Genomic DNA, 27939 nt, shown 5'->3' with positions numbered 1-27939 from the left:
GATAATGGAATAAAACTCATTGAGCAATCCTTAATATGCAGCACAGAGCATGGAGAACAAAAAACTTTAAAAAAATGTCTTTCTTTGATTTAATTAAAAAAGATACGAAACACAACATCTTTGAAAGAGAACTTCAGTGTGCAGACGATCGTATGCAAAACTGAAACATCCTCTACTTTAGTTCAAAGTGTGTGTGAGTAGACACTCACACACACTCACACACACACACACACACACACACACACACACACACACACACACACACACACACACACACACACACACACACACACACACACACACACACACACACACACACACACACACACACACACACACACACACACACACACACACACACACACACACACACACACACACACACACACACACACACACACACACACACACACACACACACACACACACACACACACACACACACACACACACACACACACACACACCCTGTGTTCCCGTCTCCGTCCCGACAGGATTCCTCAGGTCTCCTTTGAAACAGGCAGCTGTCTCTCTGTTGACGCGGTGTTGCATCATCGCTGCCCTCTTTCTGGGACCGCCGACTCTAAATCGATTTTAGTTTGTCGGGCTTCAGGTCCGCTCTCTGAAGACTGGACAGCTGTAAATACTCCTGCGGGTGTTTGACCTTTGACCTTGGCAGCGTGGAGGCGGAGCTCCACCTGGAACCGGGTCTCGTTCGGGCAGCGAACGGACGCGTTTATCTCAGGTCAGCTGATTAACTACAGCAATAAATATGTAATTATCAGGACCATTACCTGGCCAACGATCTCAGGGTGGATGGATGCAGCAGTTTCACCGGCCGATAGGAGAGAAAGTCTGCTCCACAGTCAGCACGGTTAAAACAACTTCTATTACTGGTCATACATATGTGATAGCTGTTGTTTGAGCCTTATTTCAGATCAATGCATTTTAAGCTTTGATGCTTACTGTCTGAAATAAAAACAGCTGTCATCTTACAGCATCCTTCCATCAGTCAACACACATCAATCAAATTAAATCTTTTCAATGCTTTTAAATAACTGAAACTAATATGATCAATTGTAGATGAACAGAAACTCAAATCACGTGAAATAAAATACTTCAGAGGGACAAGATTACTGAGAATTACAGGTAAATCTACATTAAATGTCATTTCACTGAGATTCCTGATTGTTTCCTGGGAATTTTACATTGTTATAAAAAAAAGCGTCAGATCATCATTGTGACCTCTGGATTGTGACCTCTGCATTGTGACCTCTGGATTGTGACCTCTGGATTGTGACCTCTGCATTGTGACCTCTGCATTGTGACCTCTGGATTGTGACCTCTGCATTGTGACCTCTGGATTGTGACCTCTGGATTGTGACCTCTGCATTGTGACCTCTGCATTGTGACCTCTGCATTGTGACCTCTGCATTGTGACCTCTGCATTGTGACCTCTGGATTGTGACCTCTGCATTGTGACCTCTGCATTGTGACCTCTGGATTGTGACCTCTGCATTGTGACCTCTGGATTGTGACCTCTGGATTGTGACCTCTGCATTGTGACCTCTGCATTGTGACCTCTGGATTGTGACCTCTGCATTGTGACCTCTGGATTGTGACCTCTGCATTGTGACCTCTGGATTGTGACCTCTGGATTGTGACCTCTGCATTGTGACCTCTGCATTGTGACCTCTGCATTGTGACCTCTGCATTGTGACCTCTGCATTGTGACCTCTGGATTGTGACCTCTGCATTGTGACCTCTGCATTGTGACCTCTGGATTGTGACCTCTGCATTGTGACCTCTGCATTGTGACCTCTGGATTGTGACCTCTGCATTGTGACCTCTGCATTGTGACCTCTGGATTGTGACCTCTGCATTGTGACCTCTGGATTGTGACCTCTGGATTGTGACCTCTGCATTGTGACCTCTGCACGACTCCCAGCAGCTCACGGCCGTCCACCTTTTTCTTTTTAGCTCTCCCTCGACTCATCTGCACTTCATATTTCAGGACGTTAATATTTGAGCAGCTTTGTTGCCCCCTCTGTAGTTTGTAGACTCCTGATTCAGACGCTGACGGCTTCACACTCGAGCTGTTCGTCTCTGAGCACTAAGCTCTGACTCCAGCTATAGAAGACTGATATTTACTTTACATCTGAGTCAGAAATCCAAACACACTCCGTCGAGCAGCTCAGCTGTTCTTCTCAGAACAAACAGGAGGGAGGTAAATAAAGACCTTTATTTTATACTGTATAACTTCCTTTTGAGGGATATTGAAATGCTTTGAAGGTAAAAAAAACCCCAAAAAAACCTGATTTATTCAATTGAAATATCAAATAATCATAATTTATTAAATTTGCTGACTCTGCATTAAGCTGTGTGCCACCACTGGCTGCAGCACTGCTTTGCCTAATAGACACATTTTGCAGCTCTATTGTATTAAAAATATAAAGAGTAAATACGTCTTAAATGTCAGTCTCTGTTGTCGTGAAGATGCTGTCACACACATTTGTGTCTTTCAGCAGGATAAACTGATGTTTAACCTCCGTCATCCTCCGTACGGATGCTGTTAGTGGACGGGAGAAGGTCTGAAGGAGTCCTGATCCATTATGAGTGCGTCACAGAGCTTATGATGAGGAGACTGACGAAAGATGAAGAGGTGCAATAAGACAATAAACTTCATCTTGTGATGGACCTGCAGTGAAGAATGAATGTGAATGGAGAGCAGGAAATACGAGGGGGCGCCTCAGCTGCCATTTATCACTTTGTGTTGAAAGAAAGAGAAGTGGAGGAGACATCATGTGAACGCAGAGGGAAAGAGGAACTTTAGTTCTATGAAAGTCGTATTATTAATATATCTGACTACCTTTATGGCGGAGGAGCCAAACCGTGTGCAGAAATTTTTTTATTAAAATAGTTCCTTTAACAATGAAGCATCTCACAACTTTAGATTTCATACCTGAAACATCAGTAACATGTCAAATGTTATTCTCCATCTTATATAACCACAAAAGTCTATGATTTATTAAAATAACAAAAATGTACAACGTGCAGATGTGAATATGAAACGGTTTGTTTGCAGTCGGCTAATTCTCAACAGTAAAATGATCCTAAAACGCCTCTCAGAAGTGCGACTAGCACTGATTTGAAGAAGTTTGAACAGAAGTTTGAAGTAGAAGGTTTTTAATTCCACCTGAAGTGTTATGATGTTGTTTGTTTCAAAGAAAACACATCAAACTATTTACAACAACACAGAGAACACCATACAATTTGTAAAATGTCCATCAGATATTATTTTCATGATAAAACTCTTAAAAACCAGCAAACCAAACCCAAATCTGCTTTTAGAAACCTGTCAGGCAGTGAGTTCTCTTTTGACACTCTTTGTTTCCGGTATAAACTCCGCCCACTGAAGTCACATGGTTAGAATCTCATTGGCTATACAAAGCGTCAATCATCAGCAGTGTCACTTCTGACTGGCTCGAGCAGTAAACACCTGAAGAGGAGGAGCCACCTTTGTTAACCATGGACTCCGGTTGGCTTTTGTCAGCCTTGGACAGAATATAGACACTCCTATTGGCTCATTCATGTGTCAATCAAAAGGGGTGAGTGCAGACCATGTGGTCACCATGGGGAAGTCAGTTATTAGAAGATGCTGTAACACCTGCCTGTACATTTCTCATGATATAACAGCGGTGTTTTCTGGATGTATCCACGTGTTGGACAGCATTTGTAACTGGACCGGATTAACTGGACCTCTGCTGACAGAACCAGAACGTTTCTGTTAGACTGTATTGGATCCTGAACTTTATTGGTGAGTGACCTCATTGTTAGACTCCTCTGTTTGTTCGGTGGTTTAGTGAACCTGCTGTGAGGATTGTATCTTGAAATGGTTTCTAATCTCACCTGAGTACAGGTGAACTGTAACAGCGTCTCATCCAGCTGGAGTTGAAGGCAGATCTAATCTAATCTAATCCAATCCAATCCAATCTAATCTAATCTAATCTAATCTAATCTAATCCAATCCAATCCAATCTAATCTAATCTAATCTAATCTAATCTAATCCAATCCAATCCAATCCAATCTAATCTAATCTAATCTAATCTAATCTAAAATAATCTAATCTAATCTAATCTAATCTAATCTAATCTAAAATAATCTAATCTAATCTAATCTAATCTAATCTAATCTAAAAAATAATCTAATCTAATCTAAAATAATCTAATCTAATAAATCTAAATTGATTCATAGTTGAATTTAATGACATAAATCTAAACGTTGCTGTTGTAGCGGTTTTAGTTGAGGTTTAATCCAAGATGGTACACAGGAATCCTTTCCCAACATTTATTTTTAATTAATGCTCAACGGTAAAACTTCCAGGAAGTATTGGTATAAGAACATAAAAGCATCAACAATGATTAGCAGCTCAATTAGATAAAATTAACAAATACAAATAGATCTTGGATAACAAATGAAAGTTACAAATACAAACTGAAAATATTAATTAAAGTGCATTTTTAACTGCTTCACTCTCTTCCTTGTTAAAATCTCAGCTGTCAAACCTGTTAAAATGAGTTTTCTTGAAATAGCTGCTGTGGAAAATATTTCAAACATCTTATAAAATGTCAAAAAGGCCATTTGTTTTGTATTCGATGTGATGTTCTCTTTAAGTGTGTAATCTTTGCCGGACACTCTCGTTGCTGCAGAGGAAGACAAATGTTGGTCAGTTAGATTCAGATATGTGTTAAGATGATTATATTCTACAATTCTAGTATTCAGTCACTCTGATATTAAGCCTATAATGTGAATGATAATTATCATCTTCTCAAAACAAAGTTCTATAGAGAAAACTGAACAGAAGTGAAAATTATGATTTTCAAATCACTACAGTTGCAAGGTGATTATAACTTAAAATAAAATGATTAGAGTCTTAACAAGGTGACCCTGAGTTCATGTTGATAATATTATCTGCTTTTGTGTTGTTGAGTCAGTGTGCTGCTGATTCAGTAAAATAAGACTGTATAACAATCCTGAGCTCACTTCCTGTTAGGAGATCTGAATACTTCAGAGCAGCTGGAGGGTTTCACAGCATCTGTTTCCTGAGTTCAGCTTCATTAACATTTAGAAAACTGGCTGATAACTGTGGGACAGGTGTGTGATGATGATGATATTGATCAGCGGTACCTGGACAGCATTAAATCCACCAGGATCTGAGTCTGTGAGCAGCGAGGACGTTCACCATCACTGTGGACATCAGCTGATCTGGTTCTGTTTGTTTCCTGTTAGTTCTGGGAAAAAGATTAAAAGAAACATATTGATCTGTGACTGCAGATCTCCACTCTACATGTTTCTGAATGAACTGTTAGCTGTGATCCCCCCCCCCCCCATCTCCCCCACCACCACCATCAGTAGTGGACTCAGGTGACAGCAGAGCCCTGACAGATGCTGTGTTTTCTGCTTCAGCTGCTGCTAAATGAAATGTGTTATGAAAAGGAAAGGCAGGAGGCAGGACCTCTAATCTGGGGTCCTGATTTAGGACGCTGTGTTCACGGTGCAGTCTGAAGGAAACCCTTAAAACAGGAGGCCTCACAGAGGAGACAGAACCAGGTTCAAGGTCCAGTGGGAGATTTCTGCATCTCAGTAGGTTATACCGAAGTTTACTTTATGCCTCAATATAAACCCACAACTAAACTTCAAAAAGTAGAGCTGTGTATTCCATCAGTGGCAAATTCAGAGCACAGAAAATTATTTTAGGACCTAACTTAAGTTTTCAATAAATCAATATCATAATTAATAGTTACATTTCTTTAGTAACGATTCATTTTACAATTAAATACAAAGTCTGTCTTTTAAATGCATCCTGTTCTGTGAGATGGAACTCACTGGCTCAGACCTTGTTAAGTATTGTTTCATATCTCTTCTCAAGATTTAACATCTTCTGAGACATCTGTAGCACATGAAGCGTTAAAAACGTTGTGATGGGACTGCTGTGGGTGAGTCGTGTTCAGTGGTGATCAGTGGTGTTCAGTAGTGATTGATAGTGTTCAGTAGTGATCGATAGTGTTCAGTAGTGATTGATAGTGTTCAGTAGTGATCGATAGTGTTCAGTAGTGATTGATAGTGTTCAGTAGTGATCGATAGTGTTCAGTAGTGATCGATAGTGTTCAGTAGTGATCGATAGCGATCAGTAGTGTTGATGCTGTTGATCAGTAGTGATCAATAGTGATCAGTGGTGTTCAGTAGTGATCGATAGTGTTCAGTAGTGATCGATAGTGATCAGTGGTGTTCAGTAGTGATCGATAGTGATCAGTGGTGTTCTGTAGTGATCGATAGTGTTCAGTAGTGATCGATAGTGATCAGTGGTGTTCTGTAGTGATCGATAGTGATCAGTGGTGTTCTGTAGTGATCGATAGTGTTCAGTAGTGATCGATAGTGATCAGTGGTGTTCAGTAGTGATCGATAGTGATCAGTGGTGTTCTGTAGTGATCGATAGTGTTCAGTAGTGATCGATAGTGATCAGTGGTGTTCTGTAGTGATCGATAGTGTGTGATCACAGTCTCAGTTCTTACTGGTCTCACCGGAGGTGTTTCAGTAATCAGCGGAGGGCCGGCTGGTCACGAGCGAGCAGACTGGCAGGCAATCAGAGCAATCGGTGGGGTGACAGAGAGTCTATTTTCCCCTTCACTGCTCTTTATATCTGTCCTGCTGTGTCCTCGATCATTCCCATTGATCCCCCCCTCCACTCCCCACCATCAGCACCAAGTGCGTCCCATAAAGCTGCCCCGTGGCCCTGTCTTTAATCGTGGAGCAGCTCTGTGCCTGTGTGTGATAGGGGGGGTGGGGGGGTCTGCAGATAAAGGTAAATGTCGTTGTGTCGTTGTGTTTTCTCCTCCCTCCCTGCTGGCTACAGATAGGTGAGGCAGCAGCAGGAGAGCCTGATGACGCCGGCATGTCTCGGTGTGATGGTGGTGTGGGGGAGGTGTGGGGGGGAGGGGGGTGATGCAGAGCGAGTCGGTAATACTCTGTTGATAAGTGGAGGATAATGTGTTTGTTGACCTTCACCTTGCTGCTCCGCCTCGCCTCCTGTTGGTGTAATCTTTGCTCCCCTCGCCACTCCGCCGTGCATAAATCTGGTGCACGAGTTAGAAAAATAAAAAGCAGGAAATAAAGTGTGAGGAGGGGGAGGAGGGGGGGAGGAGCTGGCGTTCCTGGGGAGGAGGGGATAAACAGCCATGCATCACGGCGGACAGGTCATCGGACCGGTGCAGCGCGGCGTGTGAGTGTTCCTGAGATTAGGGAGGCTCATAATTTCCGAGGGCCGTGCTTTATGTTAATGTGACAGGCCGCGCTGTGTTTCTGCTGAGCACTCGTCTTTGTGCCGCTTTAATTTTTCTTCAATGGAGCCGTTGTGTTGGTATCAACCTCCTGAATTAACTGGGTTCTTAAAGCAGAGGGCATCCTCAGACTGTTTCTCTCAGACAAACCAAGGACACACAAACTTCTGCAAAACAAAGACGAGTTTCAAAGCTCTGTTTAAAAAAATAAAAATAAAGACAAACAGGTTTAAGTCATTCCTTTTTTTCTCATCACCATTAATGTAGTTCTCCATGTGGGATTCATGTCCTGGTTTCTTTGATGTGAGCTGCTGGAAGACTGGAGGACATTCAATTTAATTAATGCACAAATATTTATGAATGAACAAACATCTTTGTTCTAGATGGTGATTTCTGATTCTTTTCTTACTCTCGCCTTTCCAACTTTAAACATGGAGCATTTAATTGATTCATTAATCAGTCTGACAAATGAACTGAGCTAATTAATGATAATATTAATAATGAATTCATTAATTCGAAAATGCTATTTATTGGTTCCAGATGCTCCGTTGTCAGGATTTGACTTTTCTTTGTTTTATATCATCGGGAACTGAAAATCTTTTTTTTCTTTGAGTGTTGTTGGACTAAAAGAAAACATTTCTTTATTCAATTAAAAGAAAAGGTGTCTCCTCCTCTGACACCAGTTCACTTCTGTCTTTAACTAAACTGTCAGTAAAGATAAATGATGCTGAACAGAAAATATTTCATTTGGAAACACCTGACCGTCTTCTCCCTGTTTGAGAGAAATGAAATCAAAGCTGAAACAGAAGTTGGTTCTGGAGGGTTCGAGCAAAAAGACAGAAAGAAAAGTGAAAAAAAAAAATGAAGAAACTCGTTCCAAATAATATTACACATGAAAGGAGAAAAAAATAGCTGCAATAATTAGGTGGAAGTGACGTAGTTTTATTTGTTACTTTAGAAGTATATATTGTCCTCCAATAGTATGGAAATAGTCGTAAACAGCAGAACCTGATGTCTTTACAATTTGAAATATTGTTACGTTTTCAGTTTGGATGTGAAATCAGAAGATGAGTGTAAACCACAAAGAATGTGTGTTGAATCATAACGTAGGAGGAAGATGGGCGTCATCGTGGTGGGTTCAGGTCAGTCGGAGTTGGATCTGGAGATCAGCTGACGTCGGACTGACCGGAGATCAGTTTCTGCCCATTCATGTGCCCAGCTGTGTTCCCATGTTAACATCAGCCGCTCTGTTGACCAAGTTCAAATGAAATGATGCAACATATTGCAACCGTTTGGTTTTTCATTCATTGTCATGCTGCCAATTTAAATATTCACCTTAACAAACATTAAATTTACTGCAACAGATGCTGAAAAAGAGAAAAAAGCTTTATTTGTTTTCCCTCAACATCATGTGGTTGTTTTTGTTCTGTTCCTTTCACAATGCAGAGCGCTATGATCACTTCTTTCATGTAGACAGTATGATTTTCACTTTCCTCTTCATCCCCTCTTCATGTGGAACGAGGAGAACGGATATTTTATATGTTCAGATGAAGGTTGTTTCAAAATGTCTGAAAGACCACAAATAATATGACGAACAGGAAAGATGATACATTTCGTATACAGATAATATCACACAATACACACGTCATGATGCACTAAATACATCAACAAAGACTGAAGATACTGTACAGTCAGGTTAGCAGTGACATCAATGGAAGTAGAAGTTATTTGACTAAAGTGTGCTCGAGCTGCAGGAAGCCGAAGGATGAGCCGACCCTCACGGACATGGACGCTGTCAGGAGTTAATGAGGCCAAATTATTTATTAGGTTTTTTCTGTCTTGTCTTTTTTCTTCTGTCCTGCAGCGACATACAACTTTATTCATGGAAAAGGAAAGTTCATAATAAAATGCATTTATGTAGGAACACCTTCTGGGATCAAAAACACAGACCTTCAGAGCATAATTATAATCATCTTACATGAAGATCTGAATATACTTCGATGTGACTGCTGATAGTTCAGTGATGTTTTCTTGCCGCTGTGTGTTAAAGGTTGAATGAATCGTATTTAAAAAAAAGACAACTTCGCTTTCCTGTCGAACAAAATGTGGATGCACGTCATGTCAGTCACTCATAGATCAGCTGTTAACATGTTTATGATTTCCTGTATTTTCATACGGATATCAAACTGTTCCTGCAGCCTGAATAGAAACGTGTTCAGTGAAGCACTTTGTTCCTGGTTTTAATGGATTATTTTGATGAATGAGCTCCTTTACTGCTCTGCTGGCTCTTTTCTAGATACTGAACCTATGAAGTTATTTATTTTCAACCTTTTTCAGACGTGTTATTTCTCTTGGCTTCGTATCTCCCCGTGTTTCAGCGCCGCGTACGTTGTTGTTAGAATTAAGACCAGAAATCTGTTTCCACCTTTCTGGTCAAACTGTGTCTGACTTACTCAAGTACTAAATGTGCACTAAATGTGCTCCTAATATCACATCCTGTCGCCCCTCCAGGGGTTCTGTGATGGTTTTGATCAGAAATGTTTGATTTTGCAGCGGCTTTTCTCAAAAATGTTGATGTTTCACGTGAGTTTGTTTGGTTAAAATTGCGTTTGATCATCATCATTTCTCTGCTGCTGTCTTTCTGCATCTGGTCATCAGTTTGTTTCCTCCTTCTGGAAGAGATGCCTCCATTCAATTATTACAAATGTGTCTTTCTCCAGGTCATATTTACATTTAAATGAGCTTTAATGGCGTGAACATCATGCCGTCCTTGTGTTGGTGCAGCGGTTGCTTCCATAATAACAGGACCAGCAGCTCCTTTAGTTTCTGCCCTCACATGGTCCTCCGTCCTCAGGTTGGTTTGCAGCAGAGCAGCGTTCACCTGTGAGAGTAGAAACTCTCCACCTGAACTGTCTGACCGTGGCGGCTGCTTCACGTCCATCCAGCTGCTGTCCCGTTCTCTCACTCAGCTCCTGATTGGTCCATTTACATCCATTTAGTTCAACAGTCAGAGTCTGTCAATAAATCTGACGCCACATTTTTACCGTCTCAACCTGATGAGGTCAGAGTTGTTTTTGTTCTGTTCATGGAGCTGAAATGAAATCAGGTGTTTGCGTCGTGCAGTAGACGGAGACGGAGTCACGTGATGGTTCAGTCTGATTATTGGTCAGCTGACGATGTGTTCACTTTCACATCGAGAACTTTCAGCAGCATAAAGAAGGAAAAATGGATCCTGGTTGTAAAACTTTATGATTTTAATCTGATTCCATATCTGGTGTTCAGAAAGCGCTAACGTGTCTCTGACCTGTCTCTCTCTCTGTCTTCAGTCTCCGTGTCCTCATCTCTCCATCCTGTCTTCAGTCTCTGTGTCCTCGTCTCTCCATCCTGTCTTCAGTCTCTGTCCTCGTCTCTCCATCCTGTCTTCAGTCTCTGTGTCCTCGTCTCTCCATTCTGTCTTCAGTCTCTGTGTCCTCGTCTCTCCAGTCTCTGTGTCCTCAGTCTGTGTCCTCATCTCTCCATCCTGTCTTCAGTCTCTGTGTCCTCGTCTCTCCATCCTGTCTTCAGTCTCTGTGTCCTCGTCTCTCCAGTCTCTGTGTCCTCGTCTCTCCATCCTGTCTTCAGTCTGTGTCCTCATCTCTCCATCCTGTCTTCAGTCTCTGTGTCCTCATCTCTCCATCCTGTCTTCAGTCTCTGTGTCCTCGTTTCTCCATCCTGTCTTCAGTCTCTGTGTCCTCATCTCTCCATCCTGTCTTCAGTCTGTGTCCTCGTCTCTCCATCCTGTCTTCAGTCTCTGTCCTCGTCTCTCCATCCTGTCTTCAGTCTCTGTGTCCCCGTCTCTCCATCCTGTATTTAGTCTCTGTGTCTTCATCTCTCCATCCTGTCTTCAGTCTGTGTCCTCGTATCTCCATCCTGTCTTCAGTCTCTGTCCTCGTCTCTCCATTCTGTCTTTAGTCTCTGTGTCTTCATCTCTCCATCCTGTCTTCAGTCTGTGTCCTCGTCTCTCCATCCTGTCTTCAGTCTCTGTCTGAAGACAGGCGGTCGTTTCATCTCTTCATGTCTTCCTCCACATTCGCTCATCCTCACTTCAGTCTCTCACCTCTCTTCTATCTCTGCTGTCTCTCCCAGCACCTCCTCCTGCCCCCCCTCTCCCAGCACCTCCTCCTGAGTACCCCCCTCTCCCAGCACCTCCCCCTCTCTCATACTGTGGCTGCTCCACATCATCGGAGTGAGCTCACATCAGAGGAGTCTGTACTGAAAACTAAAAGAAGGGACCTCCTGGGATTTAATGGATGTTTAAAGTGACAGAAACACGAGGATCGTTCAGGAGTGGACACTCGGAGGTCCGCTGGATGTACAGGATCCTGTTTCAGGACTCTTCCAAGTTGGACCAGATCAGACGGTTCTTCTGTCGGTGGTTTTAGATTGGTTTCTGTTGGAGAGGGTGGAGGACGGAGCCGTGAGCCGAGCGGAGACATGCAAGACATGTCCGTCCGTCCTGAGTGTCTGCCGGCCGAGCGCTGTGTGTGTTTGAGGATGAAACTCTCTCCGTGTTTTATTCTTCTCTCGTGGGGTTGACGGAGGTCACCGACGTTTCCTCTGAGGATGTGTTCCAGGTGTTTAGAAGTTTTAGGGACGAGTTTAGTTTTAGTATTTGTGGAGTCGTGTCAGACGGTGTTTCACTGCGTGTCTGTGTGAGTAGTTTTATCAGAATGTGCCCCGTCGGTGCTTTACCTCTACGGGGTCCCGTGAAACGGGGTCCGTGCCGAGCCCCCGGCCTGGCCGTCCTCTGTCGGACCGCCTGGATCGGGTGTCTGATTCTGGGATGCTGCTCGTCTCCGTCGGGGAGGATGGAGAAGTCAGTGAGTGTCAGCAGACATCAGGTGGTCGCAGCCTCGTCCGTTCACAGCTCCTCTCCTCCCGTCTCCATCTACAGCTCTCCATCCGCCCTGAAGGGGGGGCAGGGTGAGTGGAAGCACCGTCCGTATATAATCGACTAAATATAGGACTCCCAAGGTAAAAGAAGTTCGTTCTTCTCTCAAGCTCGACCTGCGAGATTCCGTTTTAGACATTAAGCTGTTGCTAACAACATTAACGCTGCGTGTCCCAGTCAGTTTATCTATCTCTAAATATACAGAATATCTCTATACAGAATATCTCTAAATATACAGAATATCTCTATACAGAATATCTCTAAATATACGGAATATCTCTATACAGAATATCTCTAAATATGCAGAATATCTCTATACAGGATATCTCTAAATATACAGAATATCTCTATACAGAATATCTCTATACAGGATATCTCTAAATATACAGAATATCTCTATACAGAATATCTCTATACAGGATATCTCTAAATATACAGAATATCTCTATACAGGATATCTCTAAATATACAGAATATCTCTATACAGAATATCTCTAAATATGCAGAATATCTCTATACAGAATATCTCTAAATATGCAGAATATCTCTATACAGAATATCTCTAAATATACGGAATATCTCTATACAGAATATCTCTAAATATGCAGAATATCTCTATACAGAATATCTCTAAATATGCAGAATATCTCTATACAGAATATCTCTAAATATGCAGAATATCTCTAAATATACAGGATATCTCTAAATATGCAGAATATCTCTATACAGAATATCTCTAAATATGCAGAATATCTCTAAATATACAGGATATCTCTAAATATGCAGAATATCTCTATACAGAATATCTCTAAATATGCAGAATATCTCTAAATATACAGGATATCTCTATACAGAATATCTCTAAATATGCAGAATATCTCTAAATATACAGGATATCTCTATACAGAATATCTCTAAATATACAGAATATCTCTAAATATGCAGAATATCTCTATACAGAATATCTCTAAATATGCAGAATATGTCTAAATATACAGGATATCTCTAAATATGCAGAATATCTCTATACAGAATATCTCTAAATATGCAGAATATCTCTATACAGAATATCTCTAAATATGCAGAATATCTCTAAATATACAGAATATCTCTATACAGAATATCTCTAAATATGCAGAATATCTCTATACAGAATATCTCTATACAGAATGTCTCTAAATATACAGAATATCTCTATACAGAATATCTCTAAATATACAGAATATCTCTAAATATGCAGAATATCTCTAAATATACAGAATATCTCTATACAGAATATCTCTGTACAGAATATCTCTAAATATACAGAATATCTTTATACAGAATATCTCTAAATATACAGGATATCTTTATACAGACTATCTCTGAATATACAGAATATCTCTAAATATACAGGATATCTTTACACAGAATATCTCTAAATATACAGAATATCTTTATACAGAATATCTCTAAATATACAGGATATATTTATACAGAATATCTCTAAATATACAGAATATCTCTAAATATACAGGATATCTCTAAATATACAGAATATCTTTATACAGAATATCTCTAAATATACAGAATATCTCTAAATATACATTATTATAGAGGCTTGAGATCAGTAGTGACGATTTTGCATTGGTTTTTAAATTAGATTTTGTTTTTTTATATATAATTTTAAATATCACAAATGATAAAAATCCATTTTAGTGAAAAGTTGAATCTCTGAAACTGAAACGCGAAGTTTTCTTTGCGTGAAACCTGATGAAGCTGAGTTATCTCAGTTATCTTCTCGTCATGTCAGGAACGTTTGTCTTCCTCAGTCTTCATCGTGAATGTTCAGTGAGGTGGAGGTCGTCGTTCTTCGGAGCTTTGAGATTTTCTTATCCTGAGTGTGTTGAGCTGTCTGAGCAGTGATCATCAGATCTGTGATGTCACAGACCTCCTCTGATGAGCTTCTTCTGCTCCTCTTTCAAACCATCCGTCTCCTTCATGTAGAATATCTTCATCAGTGCTCTCAGCTGAGTGTCTCAGATTTAAATGGACCGGTGAGTCCGGTCCTGAAGAGTCTCCTGTGTTGCAGCGTCCTCTTTCTATTTGTGGTCGTGGACAGGTTCTGAAGGTTCTCGTATCGCTCAGCGGTCCGGTTCTTCTTTGACAGGCTGACCTGGATTAGTTTGAATCTTCAGACATATTTCTGCTCGTTTTGGGATGAACAGCCTCCCTGTGTGGGAATGAAAGAACATGCTTCAGATTTAGTGTCGTCTCAGTACTCATCACGCATGTGGCAGCAGATGATGTCAGAAGACATTTCTCGAACATCCGTTTACACTGCTTTTAGAAAGTGTTAGTTTCAAGGTATGACTCTGAACATTTGAACAGAAGCTGTAAACAACACACTTTGTATTTGTATGCAAACATGTGAATGTCCACCTTTCCATATTTCCTACAGAGATAACGATGTAGGGGTATTCACCACTTTTTGAAACGAGATGGATGAATCCTGTTTTACTGTCTGAAGAGACACAGCGCCCTCTACTGGCTGTACAGGGAACATTGTGTTTTCCACGAGGTTGTATATCCATAAAGAGCTGGTTTTCTTCCTCCTGGCCCTTTTCATACTGTGTTGTGATGCAGCAGAGTTCCCAACAGGGTTTGCTGTTCCTGTCAACACTGCAGCCTCAGAGTTAAGAGTTCAGACACTGTAAAGTCTTACTGAAGCCGTCTCTGGGACCCTCATGACGTCCTGCGTCCTCGTGACCTCCAGGTTGGGATTCAGCAGCCCTACAGTACCTTTCACCATGCTCTCTTCTAGTTCACTTGTGTGTTCGGGTGCACACACTCATCGTCTCTTGGTTCAGCCGACCGCTGCAGCTCCGCTGAGCATTTACATCCACAACACTCCTCGTGTGAAATCTGACCGTTTGCAACTCAATCCAACACAATGAGCTCATCTTCACATTTCTGTCTGCTTCTGTAGGAGAATAGCAGAGGGGGATTTCTGCTTCACACACAGTATTAGCATTTTGTATTCGGAGGTGAATAAACCGTTTTCCCGCCGGCACGAGGGAGACGGCATATTTTCAGGAGGGCCGTCTTTGGAGAGGAAAGCTGCTCCGGTTCAGAGCTCCATTGTTACTGGTGATATCTGCAAAGAAGCATCTGATCCACCCGGATCATTAGCATCAGCTAACCGCTCTCTCTCTCTCTCTCTGTGTGTGTGTGTGTGTGTGTGTGTGTGTGTGTGTGTGTGTGTGTGTGTGTGTGTGTGTGTGTGTGTGTGTGTGTGTGTGTGTGTGTGTGTAGACAGCAGTTATTGCTGAAATCAGCTGTTTCAGAGGTCTATAACAACCTCATATAAACTCTCACTTCCACATGTATACATGCATGTATGTGTATGCATGTATATACGTGTATACATGTATACACATACATGCATCACTGATGTAGCAGCAGTCATGTGGACCAGCAGGACATTTATACATGAATATTTGGTAGAACAACATTTTCCTGAGATTATTGTGGCTCGCATTAGTTCGACTGGTTGGAGAGAGGAGGAGAGAAAAGAGCAGCATGGAGGTCCAAGACAACAACCTGTTGGAGATCAGAGACAGAAAAACAAAGCACAAAACTAGGAGAAGGAAGATCTGCACGTTCTGCTGCTTCTGAAATCCACACCGACACGTAGCCTTCTTAGCATTAGCATGTCAACACTTCATTTGACTTCCTGTCTCTGCTCTGTTCAGCGGGAACGACGTACATCTTCGGTAAAGGAGGAGGCCTCATCACGTACAGGTGGCCGGCCAACGAGAGGCCGAGCACGAGGACGGACAGACTGACGGTGGGCTTCAGCACCTCCCTGAAGGAGGGCATCCTGGTCCGGATCGACAGCGCTCCCGGGCTGGGGGATTACCTGATGCTGCACATCGTGAGTTCTCTGGTCCTCTCCTTCCTGTCTCCTCCACTTCCTGTTTGACCAGCGTTAGTGGAGGTGATGCTGCTCCAAGAGTTCGCTGACATTCAGCAGATTCCATTTTAAAGGATTCAAAAATATGAACATGTGTTTTGTTCCTCGATGTTGAAAATTGATTGATTTCCTGGTTTATTTTTCTGCTCACCTGTTTGTCTTTAATAACAAGTCTCCTCCTCTACTGATGGTCACAGCACATTTATCGGATTATTCTTCCTTCCTGGTTTGAACCTGAAGAAGTTGTGGTCTGCAGCTGATGAGACGCTGAGACACTTTCTCTGCTCTCACTTAGACCTGATGTCATGTTTCTAACAGCTGATCAACGGCTCCACCTGAACGAGCCGCTGATGAAGCTCAACTGAAGGAGGTCAAATGATCGATAACGGATTTTCTTTCATTGGATTCCTGACAGAAACATTTCTTATGTTACTTGTTGTGTTTTTGAACGTTTCTACATCTTCAAACTTTCAGATTTACCTGAAAATATGACACATTTCCAGCTTATTTTATTATTAATACTGTAGGTTCCATTTATATGTTTGCAGATGCGTATTTATAAATACACTCGACAGTTATTCGTCGTGTTTCCACAGTTTGTTCCAATCATAGTTCCATTATACTGATAATAAACCAGCCGGTTGTTTAACCAGGTGAATATGATGCATACCATGTTTGTTGGTGTGCAGCTTGAAGAAAGAAAGAAATTCAAACACTTTCTTTTTCAGTAATCAGACTAATTCATGTTTGATGGAGCAGACATGGGCCTGTTTTATTGATTCTTGTGTTTCCACAGCAGGTGGAGCAGTTCAGGGTCTCAAACTCAGCTCACCTGTGGCGGAACGCCAGCAGAGCTGCTGCTTCTCGTCTGCTGACATGTTAAACATGAGAAAACACGCGGGCCTGAACGCACCGTGGCCCTGAACGCACCGCCTGTCTCTGAGCTGATGTTTTATTACGGAGAGCGAGAGGAGGCATCGAAACAAAAAAACATGTCTCCGTTTTCAAGTATGTTCCATCTCTCGTTTCAGCAACAAGGTAAAATCGGGGTGACGTTCAACATCGGCACGGTGGACATCGGTGTGCAGGAGGGCAGCACCCCAGTGAATGATGGGAAATATCACGTGGTGCGTTTCACCAGGAACGGAGGCAACGCGACGCTGCAGGTGGACAACTGGTCGATCAACGAGCACTTCCCAACAGGTACGATGACGATCAACCAATCAGTCCATGGTCATGTAGAACAGCTGATGTTAACGAGCTATAATTAGCCAACAATCATACGATGATGAAGGTCGCTGGGCAGCATCTGCTTCAACGGAGGAACATGATTTACTCTGATGTTGAGCTTTAAACCTTCAACAGAAGCGCATGCGCACACTTTACTTCCCGTGACTGAACACAGAACATCTGACCTGCTCCAATCAACACCTGCTTCCATGTTAACCATCTAATCCACGAACTCTGCTGACCTCTGCTGGTCTCCAGGAGGAACTGCAACATCCAGTTTCTGTACGTCTCCTTGAATGTTAAGATAACTTTCAGCTTATTACACATCAGAAAATAATGACTGATTTAAACCACACAGGACTTAATGAGATATAAACACACACGTCTCCATATCTCCAATATGTCACATGCAATTTAAATATATGGATGATATGAGAAAAAACTAGCTATCTCACTTTCTCCCTTCACTTCTTTTTCCAGACCGACAGGCTTTAACTGTGAAGTGATGTGACATATTGTGAAGATATGGAGACACGTGTGTTTATATTTCATTAACATCAACACAATATAATAAAAAAAAATAATTAATTTGTTTGGGGAGCTACCTTTTTTTTTTTTCACCTATTAATTTATAATGTCATGAACTTAGTTGTTTACCCTTCTCCCTAAAATATACATCAAGACATCTTCCTCCAGTGATGGAAAGAAAATCTGAAGTGAAACGACTGAAAAGATGACGGGTGATTTTAAGATCAAACATGCACATTTTCGACTCATATTGATGCTTCAATATCTGAATATAAAAGTCTGAATATATTAATTGGGAGTGATGACGTCTCCAGATCTTATTGATCTGATCTGAGATCTCCGAGATGAAGAGAGAAGTGAAGCTCTCATGCTGCCCAGTGAACTGTAGGCGATGTTTGGTTTGATCCTTTTTGTGTTGTGTATTGTGTCGCGCTATTTCCTGTTTCCTGTTTTGTCTATCGATGAGTTTCTGATAAGATGTTTCTTCTAACAAACCAAAGATGATGAGCACTTCTGATCCTGGAACTAAAACTGTTGTAATCAAAGTGTAATTTTCAGCTAAAATCATTTTAACCTTTTGTAAATTTCTGAGAAGAAATGTCATATTTCCTTCAGGTGACCAATAAATGTTTTCATAAATGTCTTCTTAAACTTTAAAGGGAACAGCGACATTGAACGCTATCAAATGGCCAATAAGAAAATTCCTTTCAAATATGCCAGACCAGTAGAGGAGTGGCTACAAGAGAAAGGTAACTCCAGATAAACACCTTTTATTTCCTGTGCTCACTGTTCTCATGTAATGTGAATAAAACCTCATCTGCACTCTGAGAATGAGACGATTAAATGCATGACATCATCTCCACTGAAGGATGAAATGAATGTGTGAATTTAGAGATCTGAAATTAGTGGAAGTCAATGCTTTACATTAATGCATGTCGTCATATATTCATGCACACTTTCAGACCAAAAAGATGCTTTTCATTTACAACAAATCACCTTAAATCTTTCATATCGGGAGCCTGAACATGAATGTAAAGCTTTGCATGCAACTTTTTGGACTAAAAATCAAAACAACTCAATAAATGAACCAATAAATTGTAAAATAAATCAATATATAATAATAACTTATGAAGTTATAAGTAGTGCAGTGGCTAGTGTCATGTATTTTGTATTGTGGATGCCAGCCAATCACATCAGCATTCCTTTCACTGTGAGCCAATCACAGCAAAGTATGACAATAATGACTCGAGGAGGAAATCATATTGTTCAATCTGCTGGTGTGTGTGTGTGTGTGTGTGTGTGTGTGTGTGTGTGTGTGTGTGTGTGTGTGTGTGTGTGTGTGTGTGTGTGTGTGTGTGTGTGTGTGTGTGTGTGTGTGTGTGTGAGAATACAGTGGAGTGATGAGTTTTATTCAGATCCTGAGAGTCTCTGACTCTTCAGATCAACTCGGACTGTTTTAACCACGTTAATGTCTTCTTGATGCAGATTAATCCATTTCCTGATTTACATTTGAAGTATTTCTCCATTATTTGCTCCACGTGTTCAGTTTGTTCTCGTTGGTGAAAACATCGACAGCTTCTTGCCTTTTAAATCGTTGAACGTTTCCCTGACGTCGTGCGGGAGTTTCCTCAGTTTTGTTTAAAGGTTCTTCTCTCTGTGAAACCTCCTCCAGGACGGCAGCTAACTATTTTCAACACTCAAGCGACCGTGGCGATCGGCGGTAGCGACCGCGGCCGACCGTTTCAGGGTCAGCTGTCGGGTCTTTATTACAACGGCCTGAAGGTGCTGAACATGGCGGCTGAAGGAAACCCGAACATCAGGATCAACGGCAGCGTCAGGCTGGTCGGGGACGTGCCCGGCGGAGCCGGCTCGGCCCGGACCACCGCCATGGCTCCGGAGATGTCCACCAACTTCATAGAGACGACCACCATGATGTCCACCACCACCACACGGAAACAGAGGTCCTCTTCAACTGTACAGGTAGGAACGTCCTTCCAGACATGTAGGGGACACATAAACAGTCCTCACTGTCCATGTAGGGGACACACAAACAGTCCTCACTGTCCATGTAGGGGACACACAAACAGTCCTCACTGTCCACGTAGGGGACAAATAAACAGTCCTCACTGTGAGGATGTGAATGATGAGGTCACCAGAGCTGAGAGTTCATCCTAGAGAACCCTAGAAAAACCCTAGAGATGGGGTTCAAAGAGACGGGGTTCGTCCTAGAGACGGGGTTCTTCCTAGAGACAGGGTTCAAAGAGACAGGGTTTGTCCTAGAGTTCGTCAGAGGGACACCAGAGTTGTGATTATTGACCTCCATTCTTTCTTCTTGATCTTCATGGTTGGTCTGACGTTGCTGACGTTGCTGATGTCCTCCGTCCTCCGTCCCCCGTCCCCCGTGAAGCACACGTCAGATGACATCGTGTCGTCTGCGGAGTGTTCGAGCGACGACGAGGACCTGGAGGAGTGTGAAACCATCCATGCAGGTGGGCTAGGTTAGTTTGCATTTGCTTGCTTTCTCTGTGCTTCCACTCATCTGCACCCGAGGATGTTCAGCATCCTCAGAGCAGCGCCGCCCCATGGTTAGACAAAGTATAACTTCATAGAGCAGCGCCGCCCCATGGTTAGACCAAGTATAACTTCATAGAGCAGCGCCGCCCCATGGTTAGACTAAGTGTAACTTCATAGAGCAGCGCCGCCCCATGGTTAGACCAAGTATAACTTCATAGAGCAGCGCCGCCCCATGGTTAGACCAAGTATAACTTCATAGAGCAGCGCCGCCCCATGGTTAGACCAAGTATAACTTCATAGAGCAGCGCCGCCCCATGGTTAGACCAAGTATAACTTCATAGAGCAGCGCCGCCCCATGGTTAGACCAAGTATAACTTCATAGAGCAGCGCCGCCCCATGGTTAGACCAAGTATAACTTCATAGAGCAGCGCCGCCCCATGGTTAGACCAAGTATAACTTCATAGAGCAGCGCCGCCCCATGGTTAGACCAAGTGTAACTTCATAGAGCAGCGCCGCCCCATGGTTAGACCAAGTATAACTTCATAGAGCAGCGCCGCCCCATGGTTAGACCAAGTGTAACTTCATAGAGCAGCGCCGCCCCATGGTTAGACCAAGTGTAACTTCATAGAGCAGCGCCGCCCCATGGTTAGACCAAGTGTAACTTCATAGAGCAGCGCCGCCCCATGGTTAGACCAAGTGTAACTTCATAGAGCAGCGCCGCCCCATGGTTAGACCAAGTATAACTTCATAGAGCAGCGCCGCCCCATGGTTAGACCAAGTGTAACTTCATAGAGCAGCGCCGCCCCATGGTTAGACCAAGTGTAACTTCATAGAGCAGCGCCGCCCCATGGTTAGACCAAGTGTAACTTCATAGAGCAGCGCCGTGTAGCGACAGTTAGCGTGACCAATCCACGGAGAGCTGCATGATTTAAATGCAAATTCAAATTTAGCATGCCGCTAGCTGACGGCAGTAGAAAGCCTCTGAAATCATGAGCTACACTTGCACATGGGGTCCTCCAAAGTGGTTAACATGGTCGCCAGCACTCATACAAACGTTGTGTGCTGAGAGCGTTGCTGAGGTCGGTCGTCATCACCAGTGTGCTGAGTTTGTATGACGGTGACTCATGTTCTCTGCACTGATGCTGCAACACGTCCATCCTGTCTGCGTCCATCGCTCCTGCACTCACCGCTCCACTCATCTACTTCAAACTCTTTACTTTCACAGTTTTTATTTATGTTTTCCAGTTTGTTTTCAGCTGAAATGAGTGTCGTTGTGTCGAGATTACATTGACGTGTTTTTACGTTGTGTTTCCATTTGTGTGTTTCCAGATTTAGAAGCTTGCGCTGGTACATGTGATAGAGAACAGATATCATTGAATTTCTGTGTACAGGTTTTTTCTTTTTTTGGGTCATACTTTTGCTTTTAGGTGTACTTGTTATTCTGTCTTTTTTGTACCGAAATATGACAAATTCAAAACTGTTGTGATCACTTCAGAGAATCGGTTTGAAAGAATTTGGGAATTTCCCTTTTTTTTTAGACATGTTTTCGCTGCTGCATTAAAGAAAACGTTTCTGAGGGAGACGGTAGAATCTTTGAGGGATTTTCTTGTTTAAACACGTTGATATGATGGATATTTCAAAATAATGCTCATTTGAATCAACCCTGATATTCACCCAAGCAGAAAACATCATTCCTTTAAATTGCAGCTGTTGGGTGTAGATATCATGTCAGAATATTAAACAAATTACTGTTAAACAGTGAAGGACTTATTAATTATGATGTTGTGTTATTCTGTAAATTAAAAGCTGGATAAAGTGACTTTGGGTGAGTTGCACTCTTTGACATCTACAAGAAAAGAGTTATTTACACCTAATAGTTAATAACAAAAGTATTATTAAGAACAGATTGTGAGAAATGTAATATTTGTAGTGTAATCTAGTTAGAGGTGATGATCAGATGTATGATTTGAGGATTTCTTCGTCCTGCCGATCACCACTAGATTCTCCCCCATCGAAGGTCATTCCCAAATTTTTTCAAAGAGGATGTGAACTATTGTTGTGAAAATGGGTTTAAAGCTGTGCTGTGAAGATCCGTGGGGATTTGTGAAGAAAGACAAAGACAGGGCCCCAGTCATCCAATCATGTGTTTACACAGAAATTCACGCCATTCTAACCCTAACATCACTTTGACGTTGACAGCTGCATGCTTTTATTTTGAAATTTTTCTTTGCTCTTTTTTGGAAGTCAATGCTATTTCCGGTTGTTTTGCCTTTTTTTTTTTTCTTTTTTTTGGGGTCTAAATTTTGTTTTGTTTTTAAAAAAGACATCATTCCCGTCTATACGCCAATTGTCCAAAAATGCATTTGTGTATTTTGGCCTCATCTCGTTGGCATGACGTTCTGGTGGGTGATGACTGTGTCCATGTTTCTTCTTCTGGGGTACCACGAGGCTTTGTACCCTGCAGCTTTGAAAGAAAACATCCTTATTCCCTTTTCAAGGCAAATACGAAGGAAAAAAAACTTTTCCTGCCATCAGTTTTTTAACCCTGAACATTTGATATAATTCATGTCATGATTTCCATTTAAAAACCTCGGCGTGCCTCTAATTGGTCCTTCCTGCTCCAACCAACCTCCTCTGAGGCGTCTGAACATCTTCTAACGTTGATGGCACGATAAGATTTTTTTCCACAAACTGTAGTATTGTCCACATGGATTTTTCTCTGAAGCAACCATCGGCTTCATGGTTTCTCAGCCTCTTCCAGTCATTGTGTTCAGGGTTGACCTCTGATCATTTCTCTGCATGCCTTTTGGACGCCATCCTTCCTGCATCTAGACTAACTTGGTTGTTCTGTCTGCATTCGTGTTTAAGTTGTGAGCCATTTTTTGCGGTCGCAGCGTCATTGAATGTCGTCCGTGTTGCTCCACGCTGTCGTCAGTCTGTCAGTCTGTCAGTCTGTCAGTCTGTCTGGAGAAGTTATCAAGTGATTCTGTTCTCTGTTGTAAATCTTCTGTTCTCCTCTCAGTTCATTTCATAAGATGGCAAATCAAAAGGCTTCGGAAAGCGTTGCTGCTGAGATAAATACGATTTATTTAATAGGCAAATAAATAATATAAGGCCAGAGATATTTAGTTTGATACAATATGATAAAATACACCCGAGGGCCTATAATTAATAACACAATTCTTTGTTTCTCTTACAAATTTTACAATCACAAGACTCAAGAAATGCGACACTAAATAAAGATAATATCTCGTCAAGCTTTATTAATCTCACTTTAACGGTTTCTTCTTTCAAATCTTTTCCTCAAATATCAGAACTTTTAGCTGCCGTCGTATGAAACTATTTCTTCTCGTAAACATCTCTGACCGTAAGGAAATTTAAAAAAACGGCAGCCTTGGATGAAAATATTAAAACAAATATTTTCTGCCCAATGTCATTAACAAACAAATGCAGCATTAATATGATGATACGAGCGTTTCCTCAGTTGTTGACCCGATTCACTAAAGAACCACGAGTAATTTAATATGTATTAAACTGCATACGGTGCTTCACTCGGTTCATCGCCACCTCCGCTGGCCGAGTCACCTCCAACTGCTCTTCCAGAAGGACATAATAATAATAATAATAATAATAATAATAATAGGAAATGTGTCCTAATTAAGATTATTGAAAAGACTGAAAATGAGAAATTATCAAATTTTTAGGGAGTCATCACTCCATACGAAATAATAACAGATGAGGGACTATTATAAACAATTATATGTAAACTTAATACATTCAAGTAGTGTAAAAAAAAAATGGACTAAAAATGCTAAAATAATGACAAAATCTAGGTTATCTTTAAAAAAAAAAAAAAAAAAAAGTAAAAGGCTTTTCATTAACACACGAGTGTTTATAGATTATTATTATTTATAGCAGGTAGATTTCACAAACTCACTGATCAGAGTTTTAAAACACAATTTGTGAACAGAAATTTTAAAGACCATGTATTAAATCAGTAATAAATCATAAATCACTCACACATACGTGTTGAACGTTTTCTAACACATGGTTATAGTATATAAATATTTGTTGCTTCCTTCCAGCTGACTCGTCAGAGATTTGCCATCTTATGGAATCACTCTCTAATTACATTTTTACCTACATGGGAAAATAAAACATGTAGACAAAATATTAAACCATAAGTCAGAAGACGCCGCAGGTTTAAAGCTGATATCCTCAATATTTTCCTGCCCTTTAATGACTTTATATATAATGTAGTTGCAGTGGGATCTGTGATGAACTCCTGGTCCTCTCCTCTGATCGCTGCTGCAGTCAGCTTCTCACGGTAGACCTGTTGTTGCTAGGAAACAACACCAGCATCTGTATTTGCAGGCGTATGGACAGAGGACGACTAACGCAGTAGTCCAAGTACACGTCGACGAAGAATATTGTCTTCTGGTTTCTGGTACCGAATGATTAAAGATTTAAAGGATCTAAAACGGTCTGAAGCCACGAACAGCTGCTCGAGCTCGTCAGCTCACGTCTGTCGTGGTCGACTGTGTGAGCAGTTGAGGCGACACCTATACAACTTTTATATTTTCATGCATCTCTGCAGCTTTAACTTCCTCTATATTAGTATTTTATTGGCTGGAATCATTTCCTTATTTCCAAGCGGCCCCCTGTCGTGGATATCAGCTTTACACTTTGTCTTCTGACTCAGTATCATGATTGAATTCTGAATAAATGACATTTCACGTTTACTACGACATTTTGAATCTATGTTTTGTGTTTTTATTTTGTGTCGTTCCCCTGAGTTTCCCTCCAGCTGTGTCCCAGTCCCATCCTGCACCACGTTGAGCCACTTTATTGTGGCGTGGTGACTAAATTCCAACCTGATTAGAGTCGATGTAAACTGGTGACGCTACCGCGTCACAGGTGGAGAGGAGAATTGGCTGAAGTTTGACTGTAGACATGTGTCCTTACGGTTAATGTAATGCATAATTATCTTTATTATTTATGATGATAACCCGTCCGTTTATGGGACTGGGACACGGTGTCCGTCTCCCACGTTTCTAACATCGGTCAACATCGGTTCAGTCCAACCTGCGCCCAGTTTGCTGTGTTGTTTCTTTTCTACTTTCCCTAAATGCAACTTACTTTAAGCATGCATCAACATCCTGCAGTACAACTAAAACTAAACCAAATACTAGCAGTAATAACCCATCGTCAGCCAGCACCGTCTCTCTCTGATGTACACCCAGACTGCACGGCCGGTTCATGTTTAAAGACTAACCTTAGCGATAGATTTGTCATCGAGGAACACGTGAGCGAGGAGCCCGGCGGCCGCCGAGCGCCTCCCTCAGCGGTGTCTGTTTTCTATTGTGTGCATCTGGTTGTAGTGTGTGCAAAATTTTAAATGGCTTTGTTCTTTCATCTTAACATTTTTTCATTTGGTAGTTTTAACAATTGATCACTGGCATTTTGGTTCTGATTATGTTTCTGGCTTATTAAGTATGTTTTCCTTTTTCCTTTTATTTTTTATTGTTTTGTAAATCCGATAATATCTAAATCACAGTGCGAGATATTTTTGACATAATTTAACTTTTTTGGATTTGGAGCTCCTTCAGTGACTAGCTTGTGTGTTTTATTTCTGACAGTGAAGCTTTCTTGGCAAACAATTACCTAAAATAAATCAAATTTAAAACAACATAAGCACCTCAACTTCAGGATTTTTTTATTGATTTTTTTTGAACACATAAAGAAGCCCACAAATCAGTAGGTGAAGCAGTTCCAGATCCAGATTTCTCACATATCCTCCATTTTACAGAATTTTAAAAATCTATTTTGACAAAACAAATAAAATCTCTGCTGAATATTTTTACTGTAAGAAACCAACCAAAGAGTTGCATGGCTAAGAAGTTGCAGTTTAGGGTTTGTAAGACATGTCAGTGTTAGAGTTCTTCTGTTCTTTTCTGTAGATGGGCATGTATATTGCTCATTGTTTGTATATCCCCATCCCTTCCTTACAGCCAAAAGCTCTAATGCCGCCCGACCGCTTCGTACTGCCTTTACATGGACATGGCAACTGACTTACACTGTCACCCTCATCATCCTCATTTCCTCTGTAGTATGTTCATAGGTCCCGCCCCTTCTTCACCTTCTCCCTTGTCTTTAGAGATATTAAAATATAAAGTCATCCATCCATTCTACACTAAAGAACAAATGACAAATTAAGCAAAAACTGTAACATTGAATAGATTTTAGGTACCATTGAAGTCTGAAAAAAATGCAGATACACTTTTTTTTTTGTAAAAACAAATTATTTACCAGGAAAAAAAAACATAAAAAACAGAATTATGGTGTTTATTTTTTCTGTTATGTGGTGTGGATGTATGTGTTGTTGCCTCCCTGTACCGTCATGTTTTAAAATAGAACACAATGGATAAAAATGATCTGTAACGGTACCAAGTGGCTATCCAACATTCTTACACAACCTTTCCTTTGTAAATTCTTTTCTTCATGCCTAAATCATGCGGGCAATTTGTTGATGTAAGTTGACACGATTCAGTCTGTATGTTTTTATTCTATCTGAATGCAGTTTTTTTTTTTTTAAAGATGCAGTTTGTGGAACATGTCGCGACGTTTGTTTCTGAGTATTTCACACTAAAAGCAGGCGATATGTGGAAAATTAATCAATTTCAAACCACCGAGTTGTTTGAGGTTGCAGGAAAGACCATCTGAAAATCATCTAATTGTGGAAAATGTTTGATAATTCAGATTATTGCTCTTTACTGGCTGTCTGAGGCCTTTAGGTTCGACCAACCAACTACATCCTCAACACATAAGAAATACATGAAAAACAATATGATCTTATTTGAAGCAACACTTTATTTCAAAGCTTGCAAACTGCATCTCTAATCAATGTGCACATGCGACATCTAACGGCATTTTATGGTGTGACATGATGGAATAAAAGGCTTCTGTTGGGTCTGTGAATGTGTGTTGGTGGTTCGAGAGTTACGGTCGTTTGTATTGATGTCTGATTTGGAATGAAAGATCGCACTGCACGTGATGCTCGACGGCAGCGGACGGTTTAATGTCGGTGTGTCAACGACACGTTGAATGTTCACTCCGGTGATACCGGCTTCAAAATCAGCTTTCAGCAACGCTCGTCACCAGAAAGTCTGATTTTAGTGTTCAGGTGTTAATTAGAACTGAAGAAGCAGCTGCACCTCCACATGAAGTCTTCTGCTTCTTTATAGATACAGAAACAACCATAAGACTTGGACCGAGACGTCGTTGTATCGGTAGGCCCTCCAGGGAATCGCAATCGCAAACACTGCAGTATTTGTCGGAGCAATTGATAGTCAATTAATTAAATAAATATGAATTAAACGGCATCTAAAGCTCTTATTTTGACAGCTGATGTAGTCGTTGTTTCTATATTCCAGTCACAGACGGT

At 41.4% G+C, this 27939-nt stretch overlaps 1 protein-coding gene across 8 annotated transcripts in view; it reads left to right on the top strand.

Moving 5' to 3' along the window:
• The window catches only part of nrxn3a (neurexin 3a), a 146159-nt gene that overhangs the window by 113756 nt on the left and 4464 nt on the right, over positions 1 to 27939 (top strand). For 2 of the 8 annotated variants that reach the window (XM_069720765.1, XM_069720763.1), the window contains 5 exons: positions 16003 to 16184; positions 17255 to 17426; positions 18641 to 18730; positions 19654 to 19961; positions 20389 to 20479. In XM_069720765.1, the coding sequence (XP_069576866.1) occupies positions 16003 to 16184; positions 17255 to 17426; positions 18641 to 18730; positions 19654 to 19961; positions 20389 to 20479 (843 nt within the window). Of the gene's footprint in view, positions 1 to 11757; positions 12301 to 16002; positions 16185 to 17254; positions 17427 to 18640; positions 18731 to 19653; positions 19962 to 20388; positions 20480 to 21824; positions 24810 to 26506; positions 27027 to 27939 lie in introns of those variants that run through there. The other 6 variants (XR_011311936.1, XR_011311935.1, XM_069720766.1 and 3 more) reach the window with 6 other exon arrangements.

The sequence above is a fragment of the Brachyistius frenatus genome, unplaced genomic scaffold, assembly GCF_029030835.1.
Source record: "Brachyistius frenatus isolate BFR_SWC_R1_liver_20210118 unplaced genomic scaffold, ASM2903083v1 Contig_250, whole genome shotgun sequence".
NCBI lineage: Eukaryota > Metazoa > Chordata > Actinopteri > Embiotocidae > Brachyistius > Brachyistius frenatus.
This window is presented reverse-complemented; position numbering and strand designations above follow the sequence as displayed.